General features: G+C 39.3%; 1 protein-coding gene across 10 annotated transcripts in view; it reads left to right on the plus strand.

Moving 5' to 3' along the window:
• Positions 1 to 24,154, plus strand: part of Nbea (neurobeachin) — a 525,226-nt gene that overhangs the window by 436,191 nt on the left and 64,881 nt on the right. For 9 of the 10 annotated variants that reach the window (XM_035451902.1, XM_035451904.1, XM_027395004.2 and 6 more), the window contains 2 exons: positions 12,308 to 12,420; positions 23,579 to 23,719. In XM_035451902.1, coding sequence (XP_035307793.1) covers positions 12,308 to 12,420; positions 23,579 to 23,719 — 254 coding nt within the window. The remainder of the gene's footprint in view (positions 1 to 12,307; positions 12,421 to 23,578; positions 23,720 to 24,154) is intronic. The other variant, XM_035451906.1, reaches the window with a different exon arrangement.

Consider the following 24,154-nt stretch of genomic DNA (forward strand, 5'->3'; position numbering starts at 1 on the left):
AGCCTTGTCTTGTTCCTGATTTTAGAGGAAACGCTTTGAGTTTCTCTCCATTTAGTTTGATGTTGGCTATTGGTTTGGTGTATATTGCGTTTATCATGTTTAGATATGTTCCTGTTATTCCTGTTCTCTCCAAGATCTTTATCATGAGTGGATTTTGGATTTTGTCAAAGGTTTTTTCATCGTCTAGTGAGATGATCATGTGGTTTTTCTTTTTCAGTTTGTTTATATGGTGGATTACATTGATGGATTTTCGTATGTTGAACCATCCTTGCATCCCTGGTATGAAGCCTACTTGATCATGGTGGATGATTTTTCTGATATGTTCTTGGATTCGGTTCGCCAATATTTTATCGAGTATTTTAGCATCGATGTTCATGAGGGATATCGGTCTGTAGTTCTTTCTTAGTCATATCTTTGTGTGGCTTGGGTATCAAAGTGACTGTAGCCTCGTAGAAAGAGTTTGGCAATATCCCATCTGCTTCTATTGTGAGGAACAGTTTGAGGAGTACCGGAATTAGCTCTTGTTTGAATTTCTGGTAGAATTCTGCAGTGAAGCCATCTGGCCCTGGGCTTTTTTTGGTTGGGAGGCTTTTGATGACTGCTTCTATTTCATTAGGGGTTATAGGTTGATTTAAACTGTTTTTCTGGTCTTGATTTAATTTTGGTAAGTGATATTTATCCAGAAAGCTGTCCATTTCCTTTAGATTTTCCAATTTTGTGGAGTACAGGTTTTCAAAGTATGACCTGAAGATTCTCTTGATTTCCTCAGTGTCCGTTGTTATATCCCCCTTTTCATTTCTGATCTTGTTAATTAGCATGCTCTCTCTCTCTGCCTTTTGGTTAGTTTGGCTAGAGGTTTGTCTATCTTATTGATCTTCTCAAAGAACCAACTCTTTGTTTCATTGATTCTTTGTACTGTTTTCCTAGTTTCTACTTTGTTGATTTCGGCTCTCAGGTTGATTATTTCCTGGCGTCTACTCCTCCTTGGTGTGTTTGCTTCTTTTTGCTCTAAAGCTTTCAGTTGTTCTGTCAATTCTCTAATGTGACTTTCCTCCAGTTTCTTCATGTGGGCACTTAGTGCTATGAACTTCCCTCTTAGCACTGCTTTCAGAGTGTCCCATAAGTTTGGGTATGTTGTGTCTACATTCTCATTAAATTCTAGGAAGTCTTTAATTTCTTTTTTTATTTCTTCCTCAGCCCAGGAATGGTGCAATTGGGTGTTATTCATTTTCCATGAGAATGTAGGTTTTCTGCAATTCGTATTGCTGTTGAATTCTAGCTTTAATGCATGGTGGTCTGATAAGATACAGGGGGTTAGATAGACACATTTTTAAAGGTACTTTTGGTTCTGTTTGAACTATGGACACCCAATTCACAGTTGCAGAGAGCCAATGCTTCTTAGGAAAACACATGACTTGACAGCAAAGCATAAACTCCCACCAAAGAGAAGAGGACCTGAACCCCAGACAGGCCATCTGAATGTCTCCAGACAGAAGCTGGACTTTGAGCCTTTCCCTCTTTCATATGTTTTAGTCCTTCAGAAGAAACTTGTAATGGGGTAACACTCTGTGGCACATTTGGTTCTATTTTTTTTTTAACTTAAGCTTTTTTCTAGTTGATTTTTCAAAAAAGGTGGTATACTCAAGAGCTCTCTTTGGATTGGTTTTTGCACTTTATCCACTTTTGACTTTTTCAACACAGTAGTTACCTCTATAAGTTTTTCCTGGGAAGGCTGGAAGATAGGATAAGCTGTGACCTTTTTAAACTATTTCTCTTCCTCCTTCATTTGTGCTGTTAAGAGAGGACAAACATGGCTAGTGAAGGTTTGAGTTTTCCTTTGATCATTTTTCTGCTCTGTGAGTTCTCTCCCTACAATCATTCAGTCTTTATGTCGCTTCACCTATTCCTTTGCCCATGCTACTTTGGGCTTTTTGGGTACAGTCTTGTGTACATTTACTAGTTTTCTAGATATTTTTATTCTTTTCATCTTCTGGTACTAATGGTTTTGGGAAAAGCATTTCACTTGGCATTCTCTGAGGGAGTAGTCTATATTTGTGATCTCTGAGGCTTCTAGCCTGTTCAGGTCTGTGGGTGTGTTTTTCTATGTGATTCATTTCCCTCTCAGATACTAGATAGTCCCATCTTTTAGCATTATCTAGTATTTTGCTTTTTGATTTCTTCTCTTCCTCTGGGGCAATGTCCCATTTGGTATACAATTCCATGCTTCTTTGATCATTTCTTGATGTTGATAATAGTAGGAATCTGTTTTAGCAAACTGAAAGTCAAAAGACATGGTCTTAAGTTTATCAGCTGTTTCACTCTCCTGTTGGAACTCCTGGACTAGCAGTTTTCTCACTCATGAAGAATGGGTGCCACCTTATTTTTCTTTTCTAGTGGTAATAGGAACCTACTGCAATCCAAGAGTCTTGAGAACTCTTAGCCCAGGCCAATTTCCATTTAGTTGCACTGTGGACCTGCTATTACCACACAAAAAATCCTTCACAGTATTAGTGCTTAATGTTTCACAGACCAGATACCACATCTGGGTACTGAGCTACTGAGCAGTGCTATCAATCCGCTTCATTCTTCTGTGCAGAGCATGGCATTCTGCCCTTTTAGAGTGAATCCACACATCCTTGCTTTTATTCAGATCAGAGCTTCCCTGGGAACAGTCTGCCAAGATTCAGAGCCTCACAGAAGATAGCTGCCCCCCACAGAGGAAAAATGGAAAAATAATGCACATGTGCTTCTATGTCATATTTTTATGCTGTTGCTTCTACTATTCTATGTATGTCTTTGACCACAGAGATAGTTTCCCATGCATTTAGTGATCTAGAATATAGGGATCATTCTACTAGTTCTCCTAGAGAATTAGTTCAATTTTTAGCGGCCTCTAAGCTGTATTCCTCTATCTTATTGTATTTTATGTATGTATGTAAAATGTCTGTGCAGTCATGTACACAAGGTGTCCAGCTGTATCACTCTCTACCTTACTGATTTCAGAAAGGGTCTCTTGCTTAAACTGAAACTGGGCTGGCAGACAGTCAGTTTCTCCTTCATGCCCCACAGGCACATGTGACCACCCAAGTTTCTCATGTGGATTCTGGGGACTTGAGCTCAGATCTTACCCACTAAGCCACCTCCCCAACACTGTTTCCCTTATTTTTAAACTAAAATATGAATCAATTTTAACCACTCTTATATAATATAGAAGTGTTTACTTGAATTTACATTCATTTTTATTTTTATAAGTATAATTTACCATCTATATTTAAGATTATTAACTCTTTACTTTTGAAATTCATGTCTTTCTGTGTATTAAGAAGTATTTCAAATTATTAAAAATTTTGTTTACACAGTATATTATTTTCAGTTACATAAGTATTTGCCTAATATTTAGAGGGTAATACTGTTTTATGGGTTTTTAAATTTTTTTTATTTGAATTAGAAACAAGATTATTTTACATGTCTGTTACAATAAATCTTTCCACCAAAAGCTGCCAAGCCCCACTGCCACATGTGTGCTTTACTCTAGCCGCCCGCCTGAGTTAGGGCCCAAATGAATACACAGAGAGACTTGTATTAGGTTCAAAGCTGCTTGGCCAGTGACTAGGATTCTCATCTGTTAGCTCAGTCTTAATTATCATAAATCTATATATTTTATAAGACTTATCTTATTGGACTCCTTGGTGGCGTCCTCCCTTGCCGGTGGATCATATCCTGCTGCTGGAGGAGGCGAAGGGAAAAAGGGGGACGTTTCTTGTTTCCTTTGGTTATATACAAGTCTCCTTGCTATGTCACTTCCTGCCTGAATCACCACTTCTCTACTACATTTCCCAGAATCCTCTTTGACTCCTAGTCCCATTAGCCAAACTGTCTCATTGGCCAAACAGTATTTTATTTAACAATCAATAAGATAAAATACACAGAAGTACTTCCCCCATCACATGTCCAATTCCCTCTCCCTCCTTTCCTCCCCTGATCCCCCAACTAACACCCTACCTATCCCATACCCTTTGTGCTCCCCAGGGAGGGTGAGGCCTTCCATAGGGGATATTCAGAGTCTGTCATATCCTTTGGGATAGGGCCTAGGCCCATCCTGTGTGTCTAGGCTGATAGAGTATCCCTCTATGTGGAATGGGCTCCCAAAGTCCATTCCTATGCTAGGGATAAGTACTGATCTACTACAAGAGGCCCCATAGATTTCTGAGGTCTCCTCACTGATACCCATGTTCATGGGGTCTGGATCAGTCCCATGCTGGTTTTCTAGTCTGGGGACCAGGAGCTCTCCCTTGTTCAGGTCAGCTGTTTCTGTGGGTTTTACCAATCTGATCTGGACTCCTTTGCTCATTACTCCTCCTCCTCTGCAACTGGATTACAGTTCAGTTCAGTGTTTAGCTGTGGGTGTCTGCTTCTACTTCCATCAGCTGCTGGATGAAAGCTATAGGATGGGATATAAGTTAGTCATCAATCTCATTATCAGGGGAGGACATTTAAAGTAATCTCTCCTTTGTTGCTTAGATTGTTGTGGGTGTCATCTTTGTAGATCTCCAGACATTTCCCTAGTGCCTGAATTCTCTTGAAACCTATAGCCATCTCCCTCTGTTATGGTATCTCTTGTCTTGCTCTCTTCTATTCTTCCCACAACTCAACCTTCCTGCTCCGTCCTGGCCTCCTCACTCCTCCTCTTCTCCCCTTCTCATTCTCCTAGTTCCCTCTTCCCTCCATCATGCTCCCAATTTGCTCAGGAGATCCTGTCCCTTTCCCCTTCTCCAGGGGACCATGTATGTCTCTCTTAGACTCCCCCTTGTTTCTTAGCTTCTCTGATGGTGTGGGTTGTAGGCTGGTAATCCTTTGCTCTATGTCTAGAATCCATATATGAGTGAGTACATACCATGTTTGTCTGCAATATTTTTCTATATTCTGTGTTAAGACTTGTTTCTTTATTGAGGTATATATTAAGTAAGAGCAGTGTCTGCTGTAGATGTAGCTAGTGTCCAGCACATAAAAGACCTGGAATGCAGTTCTTCTTGGGGAAAGAATAGCAGATTCACTGTCTGCCATTAGATGAACTGGACCTTTTTTTTTTTTTTTTTTTTGAATGGGCTAGCTGTTAGATAGAAAGCTGAAGAGCAGGGTGAGGCACCTCACCGCTATTTGGGTTTCTGGACCAGCAGGTGTTCTTATGGTGGTTCTCCTTATTCTAAGTTGGAATGTGCTACACCCTGTGCATAGAAGAGTTCATGGTTTACTGTTTTACAGAGCTAGTTGCTGTCCTTGCTGATGCCCTTAGTGATTGAGTGTCAGTAAATTCCAAAGCTGTGTGTGCTACAGTGCCCCCTGCAACCACATCATGTCTGTTGCTTTCTGAGAGTCACTTTGTTTGACTAGGTCAGGATGCTTCTTCTAAATCTGGGTAAGAGACAACTTTGCAGTCCCTTCTATAAGTTACAATTGAAGCCAAGTGTGGCGCGTGCCTGTAATCCCAGTACATCAGTGGCTTAGTGCTGCATGACTTACATAGCAAATTCAAGGCCAGCATGGGATTCTATTTCAGTAAACCATAGGTTTGCAGAGTTTGCAGACAGAAAGGGGAAGATGGAGTGGAATTTGAATACAAGCAGTAGCCATGGGATGGAGAATAGAGAGGAAAGTAAGACACTGAGTGTATTTTGTGAAAATAACAGCCATCCTCAGAGTGAAGCTGCAGCCAACAGCACCTGCACCACCTGGGGGTTTGTGACAGATGCAGATGCTCCTGTTCTTCTGCAGACCTATAGGCTTAGGAACTGCACTGGACACAGTGGCCTGCCTTTCGGCAGCCTTGAGGTGGGTCTCATGCAGCATGTATGTTTGAACACCATTGCTCTAGCCACCTGAAAACCAGTTGCTGTAATAAGCTCTGCATACAAAGACATTTAGAATGTCAGGCATAGTTGTGTACATCTCTCTGTGTGTGCACACTCACACAAGTGCAGGTATGCCCATGTATTCATGTGACAAGTACACATTCATGTGGAGGCTAGGGATTGACCTTGGGTGTCATTCTTGGCCAGGGAACTCCATATTTCTGCCTTCTTCACCTCCCTAGCAATGTGATTACAAGTGCCCAGCCTACACCCAGCTTTTTCTTACAAGTGGATGCTGGGGATAGAATTGAGGATGCCATGCTTAAGTAATGAGTGTTTTACCAAATGATGTATCTTTTCAGCCCTGGAAGATTTGAGATGCTGAGGCAAGAGGATTTAAAGTTCTAGGCCAGCTTGGGCTACAGAGCAAAACCCATCTTTTTAAAGGATAGAGCTCACAAAGAAGCAAGCCATTTATAGATGCTGAGTGTGATGAAAGATCAATTGGTGATACAGACTACTCAAGCAAGGTTTAAATGAACTCTTCAAGGATTTTGACAGATGTCTGTGATGATTCAGGCAAAATGAATGCTTAGAAGTAGAATGACAGTGGGAAAGGTTTATAAATGTAACTGTCCCCAAAAGCTCTTCTGGGCCTACTCTTAGTCATTTCTTTCTTGCCATCAACCATGAAATTGTAAGTGAGTACCAGTTCCTACTGAGCGCCAGAACTGGTACTCTGAGCAGTGGCATCAAATAGATTTGGTCATTATGTTTGTGAATCTTTGTGTGTGTGATTCACTGTATGAATTCACTGGGATTGTAGGCATGGCGTTCCTGCAACCAGAACTAAGCCAAGGAGCAGAATCAGAACCCAACATGGGATGATCCTTTCAAGTTTGATACTTTTGATAAAAGTAGGTCAGTGTGGCTTCATAAATTTCTTATTTTTCAACATTTTAGTTGCAGTCTTACACACTCTGGTTTATCGTCTGTGCTGAAATAGCTTCCCTGAATCATACAATTCCATCACACCACCCATTCTGTGGTGACCACTTCTTATTATCTGTTTGACTTGACTGGTTTTCTTTCTCATTTCTAGATGTTTGAAAACAATGAGACTAGAAACATGAGGTAGCTACTTTATAGACATAGTGGACATAGTGGACTTTTTGACCCTCATATAATAAATGTCCTATATGCACACACAGATATACACGTTGCATATATACTAAAGGGGTTACAAATATTCAGAAAACATGATTTTTAGAGAAGTTTCCTAAAACCCAATAATGTGTTCAGTCTTTGCCCTATTTATAAATTTAACAAATATTCACTAAGAATATGGAAATGTTAATTAAGAATTAAGTAGCACCTAAGCCTAGCTGGGTCATAGCTGGCATCTTGGTGATTTCATTTGCTCTCATCCCATGTGCTATGTCACTGGAAACCTGCAGCACATGCAGGTTCTGGTTGTACCTTTCCTGCCTCCCTAGGTGTTATTAGGACAGTGTCTCTCTGTATCCTAGACTGGCCTGACCCTCTTGCCACATCCTCCAAGTACCAGGATTACAAACATGTATCTCCATGCTCAACTTTATTTTATTACATATACCTTGAAGGCTTAGCTTTCAAAATGAATGAGAGTCCAGCTTAGAACTATGGCATAATCATTATAATTCTTCCTTAAATACTTGAGATATTTTTAAAAAATATTAAATTATAGTAGATTATGTGAAATAATTTTAATGATTCTTGGAGTTCAAGTAGAAATAGAGTTTTGGCCTCTGGCTCCCAGAGTTGACCTGATTTCCATTTATTGTATTCTGAGAGCTACAGCCTAGGCCTCATTCTGCAATAACACTAGGAAAAAGACATTAAGAGCTGGTTTTCTTGCATTAAAACAAACAAAAAACTGCATAACGATTGCTAACATAGCTTTTGTGTAAATGATCCCGTTAGATTTGAGAGGCTTTTTTTTTCTTTAAGTCTTTTGAGTTGTTTTTCATATGATCAGCTAATGAATTCAGCACAACTTTGCAAACCCCAGCCCTGTTCTCCTGGTTAGCACTTTCCAGGTTCTTACTCCGTGATGAACAAGCTCTCCCTGGTTAATTATGTATATATTTAGCTACTGCATGTGTTGGGCTTATTATTGTCATCTAATTAGATGTAACTTGAACTGCTTGCTTCTAGAAAAATCATTAAAAATTCTTTCCTAATGACCTAGAGATGACAAAATGTCTGTAAAGTGTGAAGACGCCAACAACACAGGAACACTGTTCTTACAGCGTGCTAATCCAGGTGCCGCCGCCATCTCATTAAACGATATTTTGCTGTCATTAACATTTTCACCAAGGAATTGCAGTTATAATTTCCTTGTCAGCTGTCTCTAGATCACTTTACCTTCAAAACTAAAGTGCCATATAAAAACATTAAATTGGATGGTTTAATTAAAAAGTTTTTTTTTTAATGAAGAAACATATCCAGTGTTTCTGAGATCTCATTTACTGTGCTTCACTTTTATTGTTTGAGTAGATTAGTGTCATGGGCTTCCAGTATTAATATGCATCTTCTGAGATACATCCTCATAAGCATGGTTAGCAGAATGTAATGTGGTGGGCTCTTAGCACTACTGGACAAGGCAGGAGCATACCAGGATATAGTACATATGATACAGGTGTGCTTGTTATGTGTGGTCTGTGTGGACTATGCTCAAGAGAAAATCAAAAACAGCCAACAAGTAAATGCTAGATGACTGGAGATGAACAGATACTGCTTTGGAAATATTTCTCTTCAGGGGATTTATACACTTGTTTTTTGTTTTTTTGTTTTTTCTCATGTCATGGAGATGTTCAGTAAAATAAAGAAAACTAATTCATTGAAACTTAGGGGTACAAACCTCTAAAGTATCACTTCATTATTCTTGTTCTTCTCTGTGACATCTGGTACACCGTGAATTGTTAATTTAGTAAAAAATATATATTGACTGTTCATGTTGTAAGAAGGAAGTAGAGATTTTTATCAAAAATGAGTTAATACCATTACGTTTTTAAAAGTTTATTGTATTTGTTCAATTGAAATGATGTTGTGAAGTCATAGTAATACAAAAATTACCGGTTTTCTTATTATTTATTGTTATAGAACTTTCCAGGGATTATTAAAAATGGCTTACAAAAATTTCTGGGTTAGAGATGTCATTCATTTTGTATGTGTATGTGTTTTTAAAATAAGGCTTTCTTTACTTTAGAATGTTTCTGAAAGTAGCATAATACCTTCTTTTTAATTTATTTATTTGTATTTTATGTACTTTGGCATTTTTGCCCAAATGTATGTCTGTGTGAGGCTATTGGATCCTCTGGAACAGGAGTTATAGACAGTTGTGAGCTGCCATATGGGTGACAGGAATTGAACCTGGGTCCTCTGGAAGAGCAGCCAGTGCTCTTAACTGCTGAACTGTCTCTCTAGCCTCAATATCTTCTTCTTTATTATAAACACATTTATATTAAAATGATAATTTCCTCAGTCTGTGCCCTTTTTATACTATTCATGTACAGGAGCATTTAAATCCTGAGTTAATGCATATTGGTTTTATTTATTTAACAAGTATTCCTTTGCTACAAGTAAGAAATAGCACCAAAAATTTAATATTAGGGATTGAAGAGATAACTCAGTGATTAAAAACCCTGGTAGTTCTTCCTGAGGGATGTGGTGATATGTTGTTTATGCTTTATAAAAGCTTGCCCGAGGATTCAGAAAGCAAAGTCAGCCACAAACTATGGAGGTCAGGAGGTGGTGGCACACACTTTTAATCCCAGGACTCATGAAATAAAGGCATATGGATCTTTGTTAGTTCAAGGCCATCCAGGGATACATCAGAGTGAATCAGTCTAAAAGAGAATTAGAGCTCACACCTTTAATCTCAGACTCATGATTGGTATTTAAGACAGGAACAGAGGAGTCTCAGAGCTGGCATTCATTCTCCAGACACAATGAGGATAGAAGACATTCAGTCTCAGAATTCTCCAGCCATGTTGAGGAGAGCATAGCAGTCTGGGAGTACAGTCTGAGTAGACAGGATCACCTTTCACTCTGAGGTAGTGTAAAAGCTAGTGGCTGTCTGCTTTGCTTTTCTGATCTTCAGCTTGAAGCTTGAACCCCAGCATCAGTCTCTGGGTCTTTTATTTTTCATGTTACAGAGGGACCTAGGTTGGATTCCCAATACCTACATGGCAGTTCACAACAATCTATAAATCTAGCACCAGACACACATATGATACACAGAAATACATGCAGCCAAAATACCTATACACATAAAAAATAATTTTTAAAATATAAAAACAATTTTAAAATTTATTTCCACTCATTTGTTTTTTATATGTAACTTGTATTATAGATATAATATATGGCATTAATATTATTCTAGAAAATCACACATACACACAAATACACACACACACACACACACACACACACACACACACACAGAGGAAGACTTGCCTTTTCTTAGCTCTACAGAGGTTTAAGCAGAACAGTTCCCCAGAAAATGTCAGAGTGTGAAATTTCCATGGATCCATTAAGAAAATGAGAAATTTCCCTGCCTGACCAGTCAGTGCCCTCTGGTTGCATGCCTGTGAGTGAATGCTAAGAACAGTCAGTGACCGATGTCAGCACAGGTAGGAGAGCTCACTGGTACATTCTGAACTTTAGAAGTTTGCATTTTTTTAATACAACAGTGGTGTTCCCTTAACAGAACATTTTCATGTGCAAAAGGCTTAAGTAGTCTCAAAATCTAATTTACTAGTCTTACTCATTAGCTAATCTTTCTGACTGCAGACTGTTCCTCTGCTTTACCATGTCTTCACAGGACTGTTCTCCCTCATCTATTCTTCTGTGCCTTTGCTCTGTCCATACCAAGAATCTTCTACAGTGCACTTTCATCACTTGACTTGTGCTCTCCATATTTTAGAGTTTGGCTCATTTTGTTCTGTTTCTGTTTCTATTGCATATGTGTTCTTTCCATCAAGAGCACTTACTGGCCAGAGAGTATCTGCCAAGACAAAAAGGTTTTTAAAATGCAACACAACCACCGGGCGTTGGTGACACACGCCTTTAATCCCAACACTCGGGAGGCAGAGGCAGGCGGATCTCCTTGATTCAAGGCCACCCTCAAACTGGTCTCCAGAGGGAGTGCCAGGATAGGCTCCAAAGCTACACAGAGAAACCCTGTCTCGAAAAAAAAAAAAATGCAACACAACCAAGGACAGGCCCTTGTCGCCCGGCCTACCTGAAGCAGTTAGCCATTTCTGTCAGTTTCTGTCTCCTTCCCAACCCATCTCAGTTTGAGGCAGAATCTCACTATGTGGCTTAGGCTTGCCTGCAAGTCAAGACCCTTCTTCCCCATTCTCTTAGATGACTGGAATTTCAAGCCTGTGTCACCATACTCAGCTAGGACACTGTTACTTAAATATGGTAGCATCTTTTGCCTAGCTAATTAGGGGACTCAGTATATACCCATGAAGCTTCCACATTCCCACCATGCTTTGAATTCTACTGAAGATACTGAACCACACACAGAGGAAGACTTGCCTTTTCTTAGCTCTACAGAGGTTTAAGCAGAACAGTTCCCTAGTCAGTTTTAAAACTAATCAGACAAGCCCAACAGTTCCACAGTTGTCCACCCAGATGCAACAATATAGCACAGAAAGAAAAACAGCCACTTAAAGGGGAAAAAGAGTATATTTGGCACTTGTCTTCTTACTTCATCCTGCTATCACAGCACTCCCCTGCATTTGCAGATTCTTGCCATGGATTTTCAGTGCCTGCTGAGGCTCTAGGCCTTACTCATTGCATGCAAGCACTATACCACTGAGCTTCATTCCCAGCCTCTTCACTGAGTCTTGATGCATGCTTAATATAGCATGTTTACTCACAATGCAGTTTTGACATCTACTTCCTTACAGCAGAATATCATCTGATAATAATCTTCAAACATGCAGTTCAGCAGCCTGGTGCCCTCCATGACACTTTCAATGTCAAGGTCCTTGGCTGACAGGATTCTACTTCTAAGGTTGAGTGTTATCTGTGTCACCATCAACAGAAGTTGGGATGTCTCAGTGGACCAGGCTTCAAAGTGACACAAATCACCTCTGTTCACAAGCTGATGGGACTAAGTCCCGTTACCAGGACTACTTATAAGGGAGGCTAATCCCAAGGGAAGGGATCACGTGTGGTGCCAACTAGTTGTGTCACCTGTGTGAAGCTCTTATTGAAATTGTTGAGGGGGGACAATTTAAACACATGGTTATGAGAGCACTTCTGATTAAACAGAAACTTAGACCAATAAGTAAGACAACCATTGTCTCTTGACAATGGTTGCCTTACTTACAATAAGCACAGAAAGTGATTTTTAAGAGGTTAGGGCATACACATTTCACTTGTGTTCTTTTCTCTACTAGGACGGACATATAATGATCTGAACCAATATCCTGTGTTCCCATGGGTGTTAACAAACTATGAATCAGAGGAATTGGACCTGACACTTCCAGGAAACTTCAGGGATCTATCAAAGGTAACAGTTAAATGCACACAAATCTCTTCTCTACAGGAGCTTCAACAGAAAGGATTTCTGCTAGAGTATACATACCCCATGAGTCTATGAGAGTTACTGCCTCTCTGTAGATCAATCAGTCTCTAGTTCTAACCAGCTCACACCACAGAAATTATGCAGCTACCAATGGCATTATCAGCTCTATCAAGGAAACAGTGAGTGAGAAAGCAGGTTCAAGAGGAAGTTGCTTAGGGTCAGTCATGGGAAGAAATCTAAAGTCAGTAGAAAGCATGAAGTACTCACTCATTCTGATGTGAAAAGGAATGTAGTCCTGTCCACAGTAGCAGGTATCTGTGTGAAGGACTTAGCAGTAAGGAGTAAAGAAAGTAAATCAACAAGGGTCTGTCTAGGTGGAGAAGATGGGACCCCCAAAAGGGACTCATGATGGGGATAAGGAATACAGCACAGATTTCTGGTAAGTTAACCTTTTTTTTTCCAGAGAAACTTTAAATGGGATGTCAAGCTAAAGAGCAGCTAAGAATTAGAAATGGCCCAAAGCAGCTCTGCAGCCTGAGCTCCCACTATGAGTCCCATCCTCTGTGAATCAGTTTTTACACTGTGCATGGTTGGTACTACCTACCTAGCATATTACTCAAAACCAGGTCCACATTTACAGTGTGAGGCATTAGGCGAAGTTATTCACTTTCTCTTTCCCTCGGTGTCTTCATCTGAGTACTGAAACAGTGATAATCAGGTCACAGTGATGAGTTCTGATGAGTTGGTATGTATGTGTGCCTGAAACAGCTAATGCTGTGTATAATGGTTAGAATTCTCAGTTGTTGCCATAAGCCACACATAATACTCTCTGAAACATCTTTCAGGCAGTGATAATGCCAATAATATACCCGTATTGTAGAGGGCATGCTGGTCAGACACTTTACATGTTTGCCAAGAGAGAGGGTTACTCATTGAGCAATAAAGAAAAACCTATTTGGTGAAAAGGTAACTGTTAAAGTTGCCCTTTAAAGTCTTGTCTGTGTGGACCTGCCCTCATTCTCCAGGACAGAACAGACTCTGGCTCCACATGGACCTACACATACATACATACATACATACAATCATACATACATACATATGAACACATATACACACAAACACACATATACAAAAAGGTAAATGAGATTTTAAAAAGATGTAAATCTTGTCTTTTTAACATTGATAGGTACTATTTCTTAGAGTGTGAGTGTGAATGAAATTTTATAGTGTAGATTTTCAAGGACTGTGGCACATTGTATACTAACTTCTGGTTAGTTTTTGTCAACTTGATCCAAACTTGAGTCTCCTGGGAAGAGAGAACCTCAACTGAGGAATTACCTCCATTGGATTGGTCTGTGGGAATATCTATGGCACATTTTCTTAATTGCTAATTGATGTAGGAAGGCCCAGTCCACTGTGTGTGGTGCCACCCGTAGGCAGGTGGGCTTGTCTGGGCTACATAAGAAAGTAGACTGAGAAAGCTGGTAAACAGCATTGCTCCATGGTCTCTGCTTCAGTTCCTGATTCCTGGCTCTTGCCTTGAGTTCCTTCCCTGGCTTCCTTGGATGATAGATTATGACCTGTGATCTAGAATAAAACCTCTCCAAATTGTTTCTGATCATAATGTTCTATCACAGCAACAAAAAAAGCAAATTAGGATGTCTCATATGCTAACTACTATAGTTATTTAAGATTCCCTTTTTTGGAAAAAAAAAAAAGAAGGAACAGTTACTTGACTAAATTTCAACTATAATGTCCTAGTCAAAGGAAACTTAACACCAGGATTTCTTCCTTTCCTCCAGTCATTCCATCAACAATACTTAACTTGTACTCATTTTCTGTGCAGAAAACAGATCTTTGTGCCAGATAGATCAGCCCAATGGAAATGAGTCAGGGTGGCCTCTTGGAGGGAGATCAGTCCTGAACAAAGATGAGAACTCAGTTCCTAAGAATAGGGAACTAGCAGTGGTGACAGTGAAGGAGATTGGGACCTACTGGGATGTGTGCTCAGATACTCCGAGGCACTATGTTTCACACCTTCCTCAAATACTAATACAGCCATAGAAAATATAGTGCTGGTTCTGTGCATTATAGGAGATATCAGCTAGAGTTTGCTAGTGATAACTGAACTTTAATTTCCCTATGTAGAAAGGTGAGGTCCCTGGTTTGGGGGTATGTAGTGATGATTATTGGACTGAGGGTCTTATGCCTGGTAGGCAATGTCCTATACCAAGTCACCACCAAAACCCTCCTTTTCTATGTTATTTTTAACAGGGTTTCACTAAGTTATCCATGCCACCTTGCACTCATTCTGCAGCCAGACAGGACTTGAACTTGGGGTCCTTCTGCCTCAACCTCCCGTCTAGCTGGCATGACAACCTATGCTTCTCAAGTAACTTCATTCAGTCTGTTCAATGTGCGCCTCCTTTGGCAGGGCTTTGCCTTTGTGACTCATACTTCCCCAAATTTAGGAAGTGTGAAATAAATAGCAGAGGCAAGCTGGCGGAGCCTGAGTTAATCAGGGGACACAACATGAACTATCTCCTTTTGCAAGCATGGAGTTGGCCTTTGGTACTGGGCTAGTTGAGTGCATGAGTGAGAAAAGAGAGGTAGCTTTTGCTTTCAGTTCTCCCATCATCCAGACCCAGCAGTCTGTTATTTACACTCTGTCACACTGACAGGATGGGAAAATGTTAGCAAATTAAAGTCTTTTAATATGTTAATAAATTACCCTTGCATTATTCCCATGGTTCACTGAATTTCTTAATAGGAACTTCCATACAGATGGTCTAGGAACCCAGTACTACCCTTTATAAAACCCACTAATACACAAGATTTTAATGTATGAAAATATATCTTACTGTGCAGCAATGGGAAAGTGAGATTAGACTTATTCTATACATGGGAGGAGAGACTATAGTGGGTAACAACACTACTGCATGAGGAGGCACCACCAAGAAGCCATACTAGATTCAGCAAAGGAAGGCTTCAGTGGAAAATCTGTTTCCCAAAAGCTCAAGAAAGAATTGAGATTATAAATGGCAATAACTAGGATTATTTTAATAAGAGTAGTTATTTTAAAAACAAAGATTAGGAGTCTTGATCTAATTAGCAATTATAGAATTAGGAGTCAATGATTCTAGAATTTGTTTTCACTAACATTTGAGGTCCTAAATAATACCATATTCCTTACTGCTTATAATATTAGAGAAACTATAAAACACAAGAATAAAAATTTAAGTGTTTATTTATACCACCAACTTACATTGTCTCTGTGGCCTCTAATTATAGCAGAAACCTTTTGTGTTAAAAAGTCCAGAAAAGTCAACTCAAATAACCCTAACATCAAATCAATACCATTGGTTCTTATAACTGAAAGATTCAGAGAAGGGTTTGGCTTTTCAGCAAAATTTGCTCAGTGGTTCAGATAATGCCAGAATGTGTTTTTTGCCACTCCAGACTTCAGATTTACCTTCTGCTTCACAGCCTGTGGTAGTTCAGACATCCTCCCTCCTATCTTTAGTAGTAGGATGGCTGCAGTAGCTTCTACCTCTTACTTTGACTCAAAAGCAAAGAATCCCTGCACAGCCCCATTGGAAGAAATGGAAACTTCTTTCTCAGCAGACGTCACTGATCCTGCTTGGGAGGGACAGGGCAGCCACTGCAAATGGAGCTGGAGGTCAGGTCAGAATGGACTAGGGACCCTGGCCTCCCCTGGGTGATAGGGAAAGAAGTGATCAGTGACTTTGGATTCTTGTTCCTGAAGGAAAGGAAGTCACTTCCTGTTACAATGCCTGAACTGGAATACACCTGAGACAATGTATGATTAAGTGAAGGAAGCACAGGTAGAACTTGTACACACCTGGTAGTTGCATAGAAATTTTGCATTTTTGATGTCAGAAAGATCATAAGGTATAACCTTGACCCTCACGACATAGCCATTGTTTAGGCAGCCACGCACTTTACATCAGTATAAGATACGATGCTCAGTGGTGTTGCAGCTGAATCTACCAGGAAATAAATGAAGCTTAAGCTTCAAGACACCTCAGTTTTCAGGGGCTTCTTCCTGTAGTTTGCCCTCAATTTTAGGAACATAGTTGTTAAGTTCAATTTCCGTAGGAGCCTATGTTAGTCACTTTTCTGTAGCTGTGATAAAACCACTAGAAAGGTAAACTTAATGAAAGAATGGGCTTATTTTTGCTCATGCCTTCAGTCTCTGGTCACTGGGCCCTTTTGTGTACCCTGTGGTAGTGCAGGGGATTTAGCAGACAGGACTAAAGTCAGAAGAACCTGTGTACCTCATGGAGGCCTGAAAAGAGAGAGAAAGGGCCTTGCTTCCTTCCTCTGGGGTCTACCAGAGTCACAGCTGCCACACTGGAGCATTTGTGGGAAGCACTTTGAAATCAAAGTATGACAGAGACAAATTGTTTAAATCTCAAGTTTCATGAAACTGGAGCCACTGTTAGCACTCAGGAGAGAATTATCGTTACAGTAACCATGAGCAGCTTCACTCAAGAAAGCAGGAGAGCAGATCCGTGGAGGCTTTAGACACTGAGATCCACCTGGTCAGGTATATTTCCCCATAGGAGATCCAGACCCAAATTCAATAACTGCATACTTTTAGTTACATTTAGTTTTATTTATTTTGTGTGGCTGTAGCTTTGTGCACATATCATGTACATGTATAAAGGTCAGAGGATGATTTGGTGATGTTGGTTTTCTCATTCTACCATGTGGGTCTTAAGCTGTCATTCTTGGCAGCAGGTATGTTTACCACTGAGATATCTTACCGGCCCAGGCATGTATACTTTTTCCACATTTTTTCAAACATTCTAACAGTATTGATGAAATAATGGCTTCCTTTTTTTCCAATTGTACTTCACATTCATGGGGGGATGGGGGAGTATGTTTGTGTATTTGTGTGTATACCTATCACTACATGGACACCTTTCAGAGTTGGTTTTCTCATTCCACTATGGGGAAATTTCCAGTCGCCCTCTGAGTTTTTCTGTCTTAGGCATGATTGATAAAAAATCTAGTGAAAGAGTATTTGATTCAACTAAATCATTTTTAATTCAAGTAAGAGAAAAATGAATATCATTCAGTAATACATTTTTCATGCCAGAAATTATCTCCGTAAATGCCAAAACACTGACCCTAAGTGTTTATTAAAACATGAGTTGCACATTTGTCTAGAATGATTTTTTTCATTTATAATCTTATTCTTTTCCTGGCCACTTTTATTAAACCAATGAAGAGCATGGGAAAGGGTTTTTATTTTGACTTCTTTTTTTTATTAGACTACACAGGCTCAAGTCTCACTCATTATAGATTGTATTTCTTATTTAACAAATAAAATGGTCTGTCATTGACCAGCCTTTTCAGTACCAGCCACCAGCGGGTGGAGATATTTTTTACTTCAGTTTATATAGCTATTCCCTATGAAAATGTGAGCTTGTTATAAAATTTGTCTTAAAGTAGGATACATGTCAGTGCCTCAGTTATTTATATATACTTGAATGAATTTGACTCCCAGGTTCTAGTGGTTACATGATTTTGACATGAATCATAGTCTCTGCTCATTAAAGAACACATGGAATTTTCCATTTTCCAGTCACATCTTCTGATAAATGAAATCATTTCATCACAAAAGCAAATCCAGGTAATATTGACATAAACATAAACATAAGACATCACACATGTGCACACACACATTCAGGCACAAACACACTCATTCACAAAGTGGCAAAATCTTTTTTGTTAATACAGGAGTTGTTTGGCAGAAGAGGATGAACTTAATGTTCCCCACATTATTATGCTACTCAAAAAGAGGAAGTGATAATTCCTGGGGCTTTGAAATGTGGCAGTGCAAATGCATGTTGTTGGATGCCTGTGCACATAGAGTGGAGATGATTAAGCTGAAGAGTGACCAGCCCAGAAATCCTATGTCAACTTCCTAGTTGTTCTTATCTTTCTTTTCCACCGTAAATAAAATTACCCAAAATGAAAATTTTATTAGGTTAGTATATAACCTGCCTGATGATGAAATTTCAATAACTAAATAAATACTTGTAAAAGTATTAAATGTACCAAACTTCTTAAATGAAAGTCATGAAAATTGATAATTTGACAGCCTAATAAATAAAAATAACTGTGTTAACATTAATATAGTCATAACTTTGGCTTCATGTAATACAAGATGAAGTTAAACTGGCTTCAATTTCTTTAAGATAAAGTTTTTGAAGACCTGGTGTTCCTAAGGAATCCAGACTAGGTCAGTGCTGGGAAAACCTGCTCTGAGAACATCTCCGATATATCTCTGGTGTTGATCTGACCAGCTCTCAGTAGTATAGCAAGGATTTTTTTATAGCCCCACTAGAGATAGCTTTCTTCCCATTTACTGGCAGCCAAGTTTCTTAGGATCAGCTCTCATCATAGGTTTTTGTTTTGTTTGTTTTTTTCACCAAAGTGGCCACATAGGATTTTGACAAACTTGATTGGCAGTTGGGGTTGTCAGGGGTCAGCACACCTGCACCGGGCATACTGCGTATGAAGGAGTAGTTCATAAAGGAAGGAGGAATGGACAGAGGAACTGTTGATCATTTTCAGGAGTTGGTCCTAAATGTACCTACATGCATTGGGAATTAGTGCCCTTTCCCAGATGCTTCCTTCATTGCACTGGCCTCTGCATCCCTTTCTCACTGATTCCTCAGAGCTCTTAGTTATAGGAACCTGCCCTTGATATGTCCTCTAAATGTTCCCACTTTGTTGTTTGCCTTGTTTCGTGACTAAACATTTTGTCTAAAATCCCCACATGGAAGTTTTACATGATATTCTACAGTCGTTCCAGCCGGTCTTTATTCATTCAGTGTTTGTTACTCAGCTTAAAAAAAAAAAAAAGAAAAAAAAAAAAAGCCAGGTACTGTACTGGATGCTGAGAATTCAGACATGATTAGTTTAGCTGTTTCATTTAAGGGCAAAATGAGTTACAAACTCACTTCACTGTTACTAGGCACTGTCTGTGAAGCTTCCAAAATGAAATCTGAACCCCTTCCAAAAGCATGAGTCAGATAAGAGAGATGCAAAGGACAGAGGGATCTGTAGAGTGAGTCCTGCATTGTCATGAAGATGTTTTTCAAGATGATGTTGTATATATAGCTCTTGATTGAAAAAAATGGAAAAGAATTTATGAGGCCTCTTTTGTGGATTTTCAAGCCCTTGATTATTACAATGAAAGATGTATCAGTTCTGAAATGATAAGGATGTTGAAATGCCCAAAATCTCTCCTTAGAACCAAACACACTGACTCAGCTTCAAGCTGTTTCTAGCACAGCACAGCAATTGAATCTGTAAACTGGAGAGCTCCTCACTAAATTTGAGATCTCAGTTTCCTCATCTATAACACATGTGCATAGGACTAGAGTAAGGTTCTGACCCTTTCCTCCCTTTCCCTCCCCTCCTCTTCTTTCACCTTCCCTCTCTTCCTCCCTCCCTCCCTTTCTTTCTTGTTTGGGTCTGACCTCCTGCCTCTGCCTCCCACATGCTAGGATTATAGATGTGTATCACCATGCCTAGCTGGTTCCATCTGTCTCTGAGAGTCTTTGGTGGATAAGGAAGCAAAGAGGCAGTTATGACGAAAAATAGTCCCACGGAGAGTCTAATTTGAGAGTCAGAATGAAAGTGCAACACAGTGGTGTGGACGGTGGTCATCAGGTATCCATTTCTTTCTTGTGAAGTTAGGTAAAGGAATGCCTTGCAATCTCCAGACACTTGTGTAAATCACTCTAGAAAATGGATGACACAACAGTTCTTATGCAAATATACAGCCATAGTGGAAGGGAGTGGCCATAGCAACATTTTAAGTGATACAGATAGAATCTCAGTACTGTAGTCACTGACATGCATATTTCCAGGTTTCAGTGATGTACAGTACTAAGGTTATTGTAATGGATGTCATGTTTCTCTTTGAAAACCCTTTTAATTCTTAAAAATTATAATCTACTGGAATGAAACTGGTCATTCTTTAAGTGAGTGACATTTATTTTCATTCAAGACAATTCAGCTTTGTATCCAGAGTTTTCTCTCAATGCCCTAGTTTTTCATATAATATCTATCCAGTAGTCTTTTTAACTTACAATATTTTAGTCATTTCTTATATAGATGCTTAGTCTGAAAAATGACTTTATATAGCTTCGGAGGTTTTAAGATACTGATAGCTAAAGGCTAAAGAAACAGAAAGAGAAAATATGAAAATAAATAAAATGGAAAAAGCACTCACATATATATCAAAAGAATTCTCACCCAAATACATCAAAGTACAATCTAAGTAGAGCCTGTTGTGTTGTGTTTTTGTAGCAGTTATGGGTTTAGGTAGGTAGGTAGGTAGATAGATAGATAGATAGATAGATAGATAGATAGATAGATAGATAGATAGATAGATAGATAGGCAGGCAGGCAGGCAGGCAGGCAGATAGGTAGATGATGGATAAATAGGTAGATAAATGAAAGATGGATAGTTTATGATGTACTGAATAATTAAATTTATGCTGGCATCTCTCAGGATATTTTTTCCATACAATAAAATCACCAACTTGTTCAAGAAAAAAAAAAGCTTTTTTTGTAGTTCTCTCATCTGAGTCAGATTTCTCGACTGGATCTTTGAGGAGTGAATGTATAGTGGGTACAAGTGGAGGACCAAACAACATTTGTTCAATAGGTAAAACAGTGTCTTGTTGATACCTAAGCAATCCCTTCCCAATTTTACCAGGTATATGAATCTCTGTATACATGTCTGCTCATTCTCTTGAGATGTCAATAGTATTTTAGCAAGTTATGTAAGCTTACTAGCCCTTCTAAAAACAACAGAGTTTTATAGGTCTAGAAATCATATTTTTAGTCTCTGCCTGTCTTTTGTGCCTGATTTTATGTCATGTGTCACTTTTCATTTGCAGCATAAAACAATAGTATATCTAATACCAAGTTTTAAACTCTTTTAAGTGGAAACCACAGCAGTGGCTGTATCTAAATGCCACCTCTGATGGAAAAGTCTAGTTCCTATTGCCAACTACATGTGTCAACCTCAGTAAATATAGCATATGTTTCCACCAGCATTTTAAACTATATCCGTCTGCTAGATTCATATGGGATTCACACTGCAGTACTTACCTTTGCTTTAAAAAGATGACAGACTTACAACCTTATCAATAGAGAGATAGACAGATGTTGGCATGAGGCTCAGAGAATCTGATGCCCTTTGGATTGAATAAGAAAGAGTGCCATCTATTAACAGGATTCCAATCTCCTCCAAAACAACTGGAAGCTTTTTTTCCTTTCAAAGGGACTGACATCTGAGGAACCTTCATGGAACCAAACTAGGTCTTCTGAATGTGGCTGACAGTTGTGTGGCTTGTGCAGTTTATGGAGCAACTGGCAGTGGGATCAGGATTTATCCCTAGTCATGAACTGGCTTTTTGAAGCCCATTCGCTATGGAGGGTTACCTTGCTCAGACTAGATACAAGCCGGTAGGGACTTGGTCCTGCTTCAATGTGATGTGACAGACTTTATTTACTCCCCATGGGATGCCTCACCTTCTGTGAGGAGTAGGAGGGAGGTGGGCAACCGTTCTGCAAATGAAAGATCCACCAGCGGTTAGGAAGACACCTAGTTAGGAAGACAATGAGTTAGGAAGGTTAATTATGTGGACATCTAGAAGAGTCTAGATCTGGTTCAATATGTAATTCTGTTTTTTCTACTTGGTAGCACTTGTCCTTTCACCAACCATAAAAGTTACATTTGTTTTAAATATTGAGAATTTTACATAATGTTTGACAAAATGCCTTCCCTTTTTACATCTGTGTAAAAAGATTTTATAGGTAACTGGCGATTTAGCACAGAATGGGGCTTAAGCCTTGCAGTACTTAAGTGGAAGGTTTATACTTTATCCCAGGAATCACAAAAATGAAGGCCAGTGGTTTTGGAGCTTTAAAATATTAATACCCTTGTATCAAAGAAGCACAACTTTTAAAACAATAAATAATTAAGATGTTTAATATTGGTTAAGTCATAATAAAAGCTAACATAAAAGCAACATACTTTACAAATAACTTCAATATTCAGGCTAAGCACCCTTACAAATAAGAGCTTATTATGGAGATTCTAGCAGCTCTAACTGCTGGCATCATTATATTGTTTAAATTAGTCTTCTGGGACCAAAAGAAAAGGCTCACAGCAATTTATAAATGAATTTTTCTCTCTTGTGTAACATTATATGTCCCATTGAAACACTCATTTTCTATGACTTCTCCTGTTAAGATAAAGCTTTTGGGGAACTTCATGCTTAACTAGCAATATTAAATTTGTGGGCAAAGACTGATATACTTAATAATTTCATTTTCCATGTAAAAACTTATTTGTTTAGTATACAACTGAAAACAGTAACTTGTACCTAGTTCATAAGTATGGACTTCATATATGAAGAAACCAAAACCAGATAGAAAATTGAACTAAGGCAGTTTGTTATTTGTACTCTTGAATACAAAAGAAACTGGGACAAATGGCTCTCTGTGGTTACTATAGCATTCCAAAGCTCAGGCTGGCCTCCAAGCTTTCTCAATACCTGTGACTCTTCTCACCCTGTCCTCTAAACTTCTTTGGCTCATGGGCTTTCTTTACTCTAGCTTCTAGTTTCTGTATAACCCTGCCATTTCAGCCAGGGACTCTCTTGGACCTCTCTCATGGTTCTCTTCCCTCCCTTCCTCCCTCCATCACTCCTCCTGTCTCCTCTCCTTTCAAGGCCTGCTCCATTCTGCTAGTCATGTTCAGTTTACCACTTTCTCTTCCTGCTCTGGACTCTTCCAGATGCCCCTGGCTGCTCTCTCCCTCATATCTACAGTAGAAATCTTCCCCTCAGCTATACCTTGGAGCAGTCGTATCCTCACTTCATACAGTGAAGATGTGCTAGGAATCATTATAGATTGGGTGTGCTAAGAAGTCTAGAGCCATAGTCTAATAGTTAACATGTGCTTTTCCTCTCATGGAAAGTGCCATTCATTAGTGCTGAAGTACTTTCAGGATGAAGCCTGGGCCTCTAGGATGTTTACTGTTACTGTGTGGAACAGAACATTTCCTTTTATCTTTTTACAGCCAATTGGTGCTTTGAACCCAAAAAGAGCAGTGTTTTACGCAGAGCGTTATGAGACATGGGAAGATGATCAAAGCCCACCCTATCACTATAATACCCATTACTCAACGGCAACTTCTGCTCTATCGTGGCTTGTTCGAATTGTAAGTATCATCCTGGACTTAGTGGTCTCTAACTCCAGAGTTTTCAGTGTAAGTAAATTAGATGAAATCAAGTGCGTTGAATATTCATTTTCATGACTAGAGACCAGTTAGTAGAAAATGGATGCCATGTACCCCAGTGAAGATTCCAGCTGTGATCTTCCTTCTTAGCTTTCCAAAGGCTGGGATTAAAGATGGGCACAACCACACTTTGCTTTTTTTTAATGTATGGTTTTCTTTATAGAATTGGGTTAGAAAGCCAATTACTTAAATTCCTACCCTTTTGAGCTGGGGTTAGAACAAGCTGAGCAGGCACTCTGTTACTAACCCTAACCCTGTGTGTGTGTGTGTGTGTGTGTGTGCTACACACACACACACACACACACACACACACACACACACACACACACACACACACACACACTCTCATATCCCCAA

This window comes from Cricetulus griseus, assembly GCF_003668045.3.
Source record: "Cricetulus griseus strain 17A/GY chromosome 1 unlocalized genomic scaffold, alternate assembly CriGri-PICRH-1.0 chr1_0, whole genome shotgun sequence".
NCBI lineage: Eukaryota > Metazoa > Chordata > Mammalia > Rodentia > Cricetidae > Cricetulus > Cricetulus griseus.